The sequence below is a fragment of the Mauremys reevesii genome, linkage group 1, assembly GCF_016161935.1.
Source record: "Mauremys reevesii isolate NIE-2019 linkage group 1, ASM1616193v1, whole genome shotgun sequence".
Taxonomy (NCBI): Eukaryota; Metazoa; Chordata; order Testudines; family Geoemydidae; genus Mauremys; species Mauremys reevesii.
Genome location: NC_052623.1, coordinates 60,865,944 through 60,877,017, shown reverse-complemented (window position 1 = coordinate 60,877,017; position 11,074 = coordinate 60,865,944). Strand labels below are relative to the sequence as shown.

Below are 11,074 nucleotides of genomic sequence, written 5' to 3'. Positions count from 1 at the left end.
AGATGATGGTGTTAAATTTGCAGATGAATTGGAGCTCAGCAGTTTCTCTTTGAAGTCTGGTCCTAAAGTTTTTTTGTTGTAAGATGGCCACCTTAACATCTGCTGAGGTTGAAGTGTTCTCCTACAGGTTTTTGTATATTGCCATTCCTAATGTCTGATTTGTGTCCATTTATCCGCATTGCTGGCATATGATGGCATATATTACATTGGGGCTGATCTGGTTAGGTCCTGTGATGGTGTTGCTGGTGTAGATATGTGGGCAGAGTTGGCATCGAGGTTTCTTGCATGTATGTTGTGTGCATGACGAAGCTCATGCTAAGGAAATAAGAAGTGGGACCACTAAACACTGAGGATGGGGTGGAGATCAAAGATCATCTAGGCATGACCCAACACCTAAATGAATGCTTGGGCTCAGTTTTTAATGAGAGTAATGAGGAAAGCAACATTTATACCCCAGTGTATTGCTTCAACATGGCATCAGGCTTTCTGGATGATGTTGGCAGAATTTATGTTGCTGGATTGGGCAGGACTACAGGCTAAACTGAATGTGGAGGAAGAACATGTAGAATTGAAGTGTAACAGAAGCAAGCCCAGTTCATGAATATCATTAGAAAGAAAAACAAAGGATGTTATTCAATCAGCAGGTATCAGCAGCGAATAGCTGATTCCTTGGCACTCTCCTATCAGGTGAAGAATAGCATCCTAACTCAATAAGTTCTGCAGTATGTTTAGCCAATGGCAGGAATTCTGGTCAAGTAAGTCTGTCAAGAAGCAATAGAAATGCAGATCTACAATGCTTGCTGTCTAGTAAATGTTACAGTACAGCGTGCATGATGCTTATGACTAAATCAGCAGTCCCTGCCTCTGGATCTTTACCCAAGTCCCTTGTATAGCAAAAAATGCTGAACACAGAAATGGCAGGAAGTTGTGCAAAGTACCTTCCCAATTCACAAGGGACACTGTGATGGGGTGGACTAGGTCTGGAGGCCCCCTGCTGGATGCCTTAGGCCCTGCCTCACCCTACCCCAGAAAAGGGCAGTAGAGAGATCCTTCAAGCTGCCTAGAGCGGCTGTGTCAGAAGCAGCCAATCAGGAACCAGCAGGCTAGTATAAGAAGAGCTGCAGGGCTAGAGTAAGTTTAGTTCCTTGTTAGAGCTGGAGGAATGTGGCTGGTGTGCCTGGCTGGCTGAGGGAGCTACAAGCCCTTGGACAGAGTAATGCTGGCAGAAGGTGGGGGGAACGTGAAGGAGCTCTGGGCTGGCTGCTGGGATTCCACCAGGACAAGGCCCTGAGGTAAGGGTGAAGAATGTACTGGAGCCATGGGGAAGTGGCCCAGGGAATTAGAGCAGCAGTGTGGCTTAGATAAAGGGACATAGCACAGCTGCTATCCATAGGGTCCCCGCGCTGGGACCACCCTCCACCACTGGGAAACTGGCCTGGACCTTGATACACCCCAGAAGGGCAACTGAACTGCAACAGCCCAGCTGGAGAGCTGTGGCCAGAAAGGACCTGAGAGGGCAAAGACATTGCCTCCACGGAAGGAGCCCTGGGGCACCTCTCTACACCAGAGCAGGGACAACTTGAGAGAGATGTTACCGAGGGCACTGAGAGAGGCCCCTGTTGGACTTGTACCCCAGAAAGGATTTGCTGTGCTTTTGCTCACAGACAGATTGTGTGTGTGTGTGACTTGGCTGGAGGGATGAGTCAGCAAAGACCCACTACAGAGAGAGAGAGAGTGTGTGCAGGCACATGCACCTGACAAACGGGTGCTCATGAGAGGTGAGTGCATCCCATTGTAGACACAGTTAAAATGGTATATTTCATGCCCAATAAGCAAGGATCAGTACTGACTGGAGGCCAATAGAAAGAAAAGACATTGGAGCTAAACAGACTCACTCTAACTTGCTTTTCTTTCAGTGTCTGAAGAAAGTCAACTTTAACCTGGATGAGGTTCAGACAAAAACTAGGGACTCATAATGGCAGTGCCTCGTCCAAACAGCCAGTGCAACATGGTGGGAATGCTTCAGTGTAGCCCCTGAGGTTTTACTTTGCTATTTGTTAGAGAAATAGGCATACTGTATATCACAAATTCCAAATGGTTTATGTAGCATGGCTAAGGAAAAAGTACCTTCTTAGGAGCACCTCTGTAGCATTTTTTTTCAGTGTTCACTGGAGGTCTCAATGAACACAGATGTCCAGGTAATGGGTGTAACCTAGTGCTGATATGCTAGGATTTATGTTCATAATTTCCCCCCTGGATTAGAAAGTAGTCCATGTCCTGTTTGTTCACAAATGCTGCTGTTCAAAGATATTACACACCTATAGGAGTGAGTGTAAATGTTTTAAATTCCCATCACCTAGGTAAGGTTTGATCAGCATCTGGCTATTCAAATAAATGGTTGAGGAATTTTTATTTTTATTTTTCTTGTAACCTATGAAAAGAATTAATTGCACAAATCTCCACCTGCAAGGAACCCTTGATGCTGTCTCCCACAACAAAACAGTTTCCATAAGAAAGCAGAGTACAGGATCTGCTTGACTTTCCTAGCACACAGTGGAAGAATTGTCTCACAACACAACCTGCTCATGCTGATGCTCTTATTGCTGTTCTTTCTAAGGCCCTTTCAAGGCTGCCTTCTCCACATCCTCTCATTGGTGCCACTGCATGCTCTCAGGTCATGGGACTGATGATGGCACGCACTAAATTCTCTGATGCAAAGATGAGGAAAGTCCATTTTGCTGCCCTGAAATTGGAACTCCTGGTGCAAAAATTCACCAAAGATGAATAGAACTGCTTTGTAGCACTAGAGCCAGGAGAGAAATTACTGTACCAGGCAATGCTGGAATCAATGCTTCCAATAACAACACTGGAAAACACTTGCCAAGTTGGAGCTTCCTCCCCACCCAATGATAAAGCAGTGTTAGTCACCGTGAACTCAGTGAGCTGCGTTCCAGTGTCACTGCAAACCTGGAATAGCCATGGCTCACAATACAAACAGCATAAAGAACCTTCAGTGAACATGCACCGTTATGTACCTGCTGCAGTGTTGGGCGGGCCAGAGCTTATCAAGAGAAGTAAATGCTACACATTCTATCTTTCCATATAGCTGTCTTCCAGCTGGGGCTAGTCCTTCTTACATGATTTTGGTTTAAATTTTAAAGTGCTGAATGCCCCTTCCACAGCTTTGGGTAAATAAATCGGATATCTTTCCAATCTCTTTCTGGAGCCAGTTGTTCTTCTCTGGCTGTTTCTTTTAGACTGGCTTGCTGCCTCTGCTATTTGCAAGGCATCTTGGGAGTGCCTCTGAGGGGCACGGAGAATCCAGTTTGAATGTAAACTGTGCTCACGAGTGCTGGTAGCAACTGAAAGAGAGAAGATAGTTCTAGTTAATAACAGCTTCCCAATTAATGTTGCTAGTCAGCTAGTAATTGACAAAGGAAGATGTTAATTAGGTCCTTTCTAGAAGTGATGCCGAGTAACACAGTGAAGGTTCCATAATGGTTTCTACTTCAGGAATCTCTGAATTTCAATTTCTGAATACAATTTTCTGTACTTTATCTATAGCTTATAGGTAGAGCTGGCAGGATCTTTCAACCAAAACTTTTCTGAGTGAAAAATGCAGATTTGGGTTGACTGAAACATTTTGTGAATGTGTGTCAATTTCAGCAAATGGTTGTAGTGGGGGAGGAGGGTCGAACCTCTCAAATTTCCCCAAAAGTCAATGTTTCACTTCAACCTCTTCAAAACAAAACATTTAGCTTGATTCCAAATGAATTTTGGTTTCAAAATTGCCTTTAGCTTTATTTAAAAAAACTGGGGAGGCGGGAGGGAGAAGCTTGAAATCTAAACAAAGCATTTCTTGTCAGAGCAAACAAGATGTTTCATTCAACCAAAAACTACTTGTTTTCTGACTTTTCAATTAATCAGATTTTTTTAAAAAAAAAATCATTTTTGGATCAACCTGAAACAATTTTATTGATTGAATTGTCAGTGATGCAAAAAAAAAATCCATTATTTGCACAGTGGTGCCTGTAGGTGAGTTTTTGATTTGTAAAGTTGACTAAAATCAGCCAACCTTTTCTGAATGAGGAAAGAGATCAATCTATATAGAAAGCTATCTTTCAGTCATCGATAGAGAGATATAATAGGAAAATTATATAAGGACTATTCTGCAGATATTTTTAACAGCTCTATAAACAAGACTACCCGTTGTAGAAATTGGAAAACATGTGGATCATAAAAATGTCATCCTCCCTTTATGCCTCCACCTCTCTTCCCTTAGTAATTGTATTTTAGATGCTCTGTATAGACTTCACCATCAAAGTCAACATCCGTGTTTGGGAGATCTGTCACAGGAACTTTCTGCCATCTCTCTGCATCCAGATCTGCAATCACCGAGTCCAAGAAAGCTATTGCCTCTCTTACATCTGAATTGGACTGTGGGACTCTTTTCTCCATTGATATCTGTTGAACAGATATGTAAGAAATAAGTACATTGAGAATAATATAGAACTACTTTTTAATAAAAGAACTGTACAAAGTGGAGTTGCATCTGGATCTAAACAGCCCAAAATTTGATAATTTTATTTGGGCCCATCTCATAGTTCATATCAAGCTAAGAAAATGGTCCAAAAATAATACCTAGCACTTATATTGCTCTTTTCATCAGTAGATCTCAGAGTGCTTAGACAGGAAGTCAGTATCATTATCCCCAACTTACTGATGGGGAACTGAGTCTCAGAGAAGGAAAGTGACTTGCCCAAGACCCAGCAGGCCGGTGGTAGAGCCGGCAATAAAACCCATATCTCCTGAATGCCAGGCCTGGGCACTACCCATTAGGAGACTTTGCCTCCCAAACAGGTTGAACCTCTTGGAAATAATGGGCCAGATTTTCAAATGCTCATCACCCGCCCTCCGGCCCAACAGCTTGGGACAGATTTTCAAAAATGCTTGTCAGCCAACATCTACTGTCCTGTCCTGACCCGCAGGGGTAGAGTTTCAAACACTGCTCGGCACTCAACATGCTGAGCTTTTCTGAAAATCTGTCCATTATGTGGGAACTGAGGTTTTTGTGCATAAAGTCTATTTATGGAGGAAGGAGGCTTCTGTGCCACTAAAAAGGGGGCAATTTCATAGTGTGGTGATAACCCCAAAGGAAAACCAGTAGGGTTTAAAAATAAAAACTCTCTTCAATAAACAGCTCTCTGTGTAAAAACTGAAACAGTTATGACAATGTGGTAACACTTTTTGGAGTTTCTATGAACTACTGTGTCTGTATAGGCAAAACTCCCCTTGACTCTCCAGGGAGTTCTGCCCAAGTAAGAACTGCCTATGTTCTCACTCAGTTTAAGGCCAGACTGTGCTATTGAGAGCAGTGTGTCCCTACCACACTACCTCCCTGACTCTCCCCGATATCTTTGAAGGAGCAGCTCTCTGCTCTATGGGCTGGTGAGGGGATGAATAAAGCTTGACGTAGCTTCTTTGCTCCCGAACCCCTTTGGGGTGATTTGCATGGATAGGAGTGCTAAGAGGAAGCAGCCACTTCACACTTACTGACTGTAGTGACTGCTATTACATCTGGCCCTTAGTGGTTAAAACACAGTTTAAATAAAACTTCTTGTCAATATCATCTGAGACACAAATTATTTTTCCCTCAGGACGAACCCAAGGGTCAAACTTTGAGCCTGAATCCAGACCCAAAGGTCAGATACCATTCAGTACCCAGGCTTTGGTTCAGCCTGTTATAGAGACAGACATTCGGATCCAGATCCAAACCTCCGCAGTGTTTGGTGAGTGCATTTCTACTAATTCTTCATCACATAGAGAAAGAGAAATGAATTTTCACTGAAGGTAATGTTAATGCAAGCAGATAGTGCCATACAAAACAATACATCCCTGTGTTTAAAAAGTACCATTTAGAAAGCAGCCAATTAACCCATGGTATTCTGGATTACTTCTTGAGTCCTTCAGAACCCCTTTCTTCAAAGCCAGTGTTACGGTGCAGTGAGTGACCCTCTTGAGTTGGTGAGAATTACTCACTGTACAGCGTATCCTGCTGATGTCATACATTATCCATGTATGAGCAGGAGGCTGGTAGAGTTAACACTCCAGCAGGAATCAAGTCTGGACACACATAAGAGCTAGTCAGCTATAATCAGATGACGTAATACTCCAGACCTTGGCAAATGAGCGCTCTATTTGTTTGTTAAGCCAGAGTTCCTTTTTTTTAAAGAGGAATTTTCAATTGTACATAGCACTATAACACCACTCAGGAAATGTAAGGAATCTATGTAGACCCACTGTCTGTAAGGTCTGTTCCACAGTATCTACTGTAGCCAGTGTTTTGCATCCTTTACCACTGTTTTCTTTCCACTGTGTTGACTCAGCCAAATTCTGTTCTCAGTTACACAAGAGTAGATCCAGAATTCCACCACTGATGGCAATGGAGTTAGTGACCCCAGTGACTGTCAATCTGCCATGATCCAAAAGGGAACCAACCCCAACTAATTTTAGGCAGGGTGTGTCATAAATTCCTAGGCTACACTCTTCCTAGCTCTCATTGTGTCCCATTTTGGATCTTTTCCTCTCCTTGATTCTTCATCTTTTTACAAATGCCTCTGTCTCCCCTTGCCAATACATCTTACATTTTAGGGAGGTGGTGGAATCTCCTTCTTTAGAGGTTTCTAAGGTCAGGCTTGACAAAGCCCTGGCTGGGATCATTTAGTTTGGTTTGGTCCTGCTTTGAGCAGGGGGTTGGACTAGATGACCTCCTGAGGTCCCTTCCAACCCTGAGATTCTATGATTCTATGATCTTAATTCTTCTTCCCCTCCGTTATTTACTGAGCATCAGTGTACCGAATATGATACAGATGTAGGCCCTGATCCAAAGCCCACTGAAGTCATGTGAAAATGCCATTGATCTGAGTGGGCATTGGATCAGGCCCATAGAGCATTAGAAAATATGGTCTCTGGTGCCAGAAATGTTTGGGCTTCATTCAGCCCCCACTGGCACAATTTGTACCCCCATGCACTAGCAGAAGCTACGATATCCAAAGGTGAATTTGTCCTTGTGGGAGGATAGGCAGCGTTTGCACCAGTGTTCTCCTTCAGGGCGTCTGCCATGGGAGGTTGACTTCAAAGTGTGGTCAATGCCCTCCTGATAGAGAGTCTCAGGGGATGCAATGAGTCAGCCCTATGTCCCCTCCCCACACCATCTACCCCGCTAGCACCCACTGTGGGCCCTGCACAGGCCAGCTGTGGCTCTGCTGTCAAAGGAGGGATTGTGGCCACTTTGCATGAGCACAATACTCCGGCAAGCAGCCTTTCCACTGCTGGAAGCTTGATATCTTAGCTGAATCAAGCCGGGCTGAATCAGCCTAATTTCTGAGCAGATGCAAACGAAACAGTTCAGATACGTGAGATACAAAACTGCAACTAAAATGAAAGGCTGCATTTGATTTTGCAACTGTATGATTCTTTACTCTATAAAGTGGTTGGAGATAGCCTGTATGAAAGGTGCTGCTTCAAAGTTCTGAGCGTAATGACAGTGAAGTGGGAAATTTTGTTTTCTGTTTCTAAAGCAGCTGCCAGTGTATTAGTTAGCAGCAGCTTTCTAGTGAATGGAGCATTGAGAACTAATATTTGCCATGTCCCCAGGGCTGGCAGTGGAACTCGTAGTGACAAAAAAACTAGTGCTGCTGATGACATTGTACCTGGCTGCTCAGTGAAAATCATGGTTTTTCGATATAAAAATGTACTCTGTGTAAATAATTTCAAAGTGCAAAGCCAATAGAAAGCCTCCTACTTATCTCAGTGGGTTACTGAGCTCTCCAATCAGTAACAGCTATAAACAACCAAGGTGGAGAACCATGAGGTGCCATCTGACGTGATAGCCTCGAACACAATTATCTTTTTATGGATGCATTTTCCAGACTTCATACACCCACCTCTTTCTCGCTCTCATGTACATTTCCCCCAAAACATTCAGATAAATCTTGACTCACGCATACTCCACATCACTCCAAAAGTGTATTTACAGGTCCTATGTATTCTCATTTCCCCCCGTTCCGGGATTCTCTACCTATTGAGGTACTTCCATGCCCCTATCACTGTACTGTCTGAGTGCCTTCTAAGTATTTATGGTTTATTGTTCTCACAACACTCCTGTGCAGAAGGGAAGTATTAATATCCCCTTTTTACACATGGAGAATGGAGGCACAATGAAGTCACTTGCCTAAGATCACACAGAAGGTCTGTGGCCAAGTTGGGAAGAAACGAAATTGCATCTGTCACCATTTTAATCTATTAAAGCATCCCAGCTGTCCTCCAAAAAAGGCTGTTGTCCAACCCTACCTCTAAAAGTGATGAAATATAACCAGATCCCCCCTTTCTTCCTTGCTCTTTGTGGAGGGCTATAATTGGTGGCACTTAATAATAACACAGATGATAACTTCAGACTAAGAAAAACCCCATCTAATTGATCTGATAAGCCACCAGGATCCTAGAAGCAGCAGCAGTCAGCTGCTCCTTTACAGAATGTTCTGTTATCAGGTCAAATCTAGATCCTAAAGGATCCCGCATAATCATCAAATTATGGTTGATACCTGTTCAACCTTAATTCTTATGTTTGCATCCAGGATGCACAGAAAATCAAATTTAATTCAGCAGGTACTACCTAATCTTTATTCACTATTGTATGACTGCTTGTACACATTAAATTATTCTCTATTTCAAATGGTGGCACAATAAGAGCGGATTTACAAGAGGACATGATCTTGAATAAAGACCATTGACACAAAAAACCAACAGAGGTTATGCAACTACATGTTACGCAGTTAAGGCAAATGGTAGGTAACCACATGGCAAGAATATTTTCTTGTGCTTAGATACAATAGCCCTTACCTTAGAGGAGTGCCTGGTAGGAAGTGGGGGTAGTGGCTTTTTCCCCATTTTGGAGGATTTTGTTGACACCGGAGAAATTTCTGATGTCGTGTTCACGGATTTTAAGTCATTGATGCTGTCAAGGTATTTTTTTCTCAAAGCTAATAGATCCTGTAAGTACTGCAAGCAATGTTGAGTCTTGGAGTACATCCAGGCCCTGTCTTCCTCTTTCCGCTGGAAGTATGCACATGATTCTATACTGGTGGTACTTTTGCATTTTTTCAAGGATTCACTGAGTCTCTGCTGCTCACCTCCAAGAGTGTACATAGAGGTGCTGCGGATCAGCCTTACAGCAGAGCCTGTGCCATCATAGGAAGGGATATCATCAGCCATGCTCCTCCTATGGGAGTTGGGGTGAAAGATTGAATGGATCTTTCTGAACATAATGTGCCACTTTCTTCACCCTGTACCTTGTCTCCTTCAGCCTCTTGATTTTAAGGCAAAATTAGCTAGTCAGTACCCAAGTCTCTTGTTAGCTGACAGGCAGATTTGCCAGATGCTCACTGGAACCAGCCTAAAAGTTTATTGATGCTTCAGCTGCTTGCAATATAATTTTTTGTTAAAGATCACAGCAAAATGTTTTCGGTTACATCTGCATCACTTAAACAGCTTTGCTTTTCTCTCTGAGTAAAGCGTAGTACAGTAGGTCAAATGCCTTCCTCTGATCTTTCCTCTAGAGTCTCCCCATACAAATCATCAGTGTCAGACAAGACATTTTCTTCTCCATTGTTTCTTTCTTTCGTTTCCATCAGTGTCACATCCTTGATCCGTTAGCTGTCTACTTCACCTGATAGTTGCATAGATTTGAGATGTCTTTGTGCTGACCATGGTACTGAACTACTTCTAAGGTCCAAAAAAAATCCTCTTGGTTAAGAAATAATGAGACATGGCTTAGCAGACCATTAATGGGTGTTTTGTGAAGAAACCATTCAGATAAGCTTAGACCAAGAGGGACTGACTGATCAGGGAGGGAGCACCTGTATTGTCTAGATCATTGCACCTCCAGGCAGGAGTTCAGCTGCTATGAGAAGGGATGTTGTGTTCTGTGCTATGGCAACAGGGGAATGGTTACAGCTATTTGATAGCACATCATTGTTACAAATAAAGTGGACTCAGGTACCCAGATCCATTACACCCCATTCAAAAGCTTCACCGTGTGAGAAATGCTGTAAAATAAAACTGTTCTAAAATACTCCTTTATCTCGAAATAATAGCAAGAGATTTTAGTGCACAGAGAAACCATTACATCTGTGGGTTTTGAATGTTTGTTCAAGAAAAAAACAATTTGAAAACATTTGAATACTGTGTTTATGGCTGCAGGATTTAGCCTGAAAAATACTGTAAATATTATTAGCATATTAATACTATTCTATGATTTGCATAGTGTCTACATTGTAAATGTGCTTTAAGAGAAATAATTGGACAGCAGCCAATTTTCATTGTCAGAATGATCTAGCTTTTATCTAAAGTCTGCAGGAATGTTCAGGGCTTATATTTTCACAATTGAGTTTGTAACTCATTCTGCTCAGGACTTGCGTGTTTGAGAAAGCTATTTTATTTTCAGAAATCATGGGTATGATCTTACAGTTTCCACTCAGGCAAAACTCCCATTGGACTCACTGGAAGTTTTGCATAAGGATTTAGGCACCGTAACAGTTGTGCAATTGGCTATGGCGATATTGGATGATAATATAAATGTATGTGTTTAATTTCATGCATTCCTCCATAAGCTCAGATTCACTGGGCGATGATTTCATACCATAATTTTGGAGAATATTTACACATAGGCCCTGACTTCTGGACAGGGCTGAGCTGTGTTTGGCATAGGATGTAACGCAGACTCAAGATAGCTTTATGCCACTTTTGTAGCTCCCTAATTCTGGGGCTGGTTTGGCTCCCGTTAGAAGCAAGAGTAGCCTTGGGATTGCTCTAAACTGCACCCAGCAGACTATGATCTAGTGGCTGGCGAGAGCTGGAGCATAGAGATAAGTTTATATTACCTAATACTTCCAGAGGTGCTCTGCATGTGTTCCCCTGTCCAGATAGTTGGTAAAACCAACTTTATGGCCCCTTTGAGCCCCAGAGCTGTGCAAAGAGATTGTCACCTATGTGAGAATCTGTCCCAGTGCCTCCA

The 11,074-nt window shown here is 42.7% G+C and overlaps 2 protein-coding genes across 2 annotated transcripts in view; one reads left to right on the top strand and one right to left on the bottom strand.

Annotated features, from left to right (window-relative positions):
- Positions 1 to 1,165: 1,165 nt before the first annotated feature.
- Positions 1,166 to 11,074, top strand: part of FAM124A (family with sequence similarity 124 member A) — a 141,408-nt gene continuing 131,499 nt past the window's right edge. The window contains exons 1-2 of the mRNA XM_039492936.1: positions 1,166 to 1,778; positions 5,658 to 5,789. The gene's annotated coding sequence lies outside the window, so the exon portion shown is untranslated. The remainder of the gene's footprint in view (positions 1,779 to 5,657; positions 5,790 to 11,074) is intronic.
- Positions 3,124 to 9,324, bottom strand: C1H13orf42 (chromosome 1 C13orf42 homolog). Its single transcript, XM_039492974.1, has 3 exons — positions 8,902 to 9,324; positions 4,317 to 4,464; positions 3,124 to 3,362 (listed from the first exon to the last, which is right to left on the bottom strand). The coding sequence occupies exons 1-3, from the start codon at positions 9,322 to 9,324 to the stop codon at positions 3,124 to 3,126; spliced, it is 810 nt and encodes a 269-aa protein (XP_039348908.1).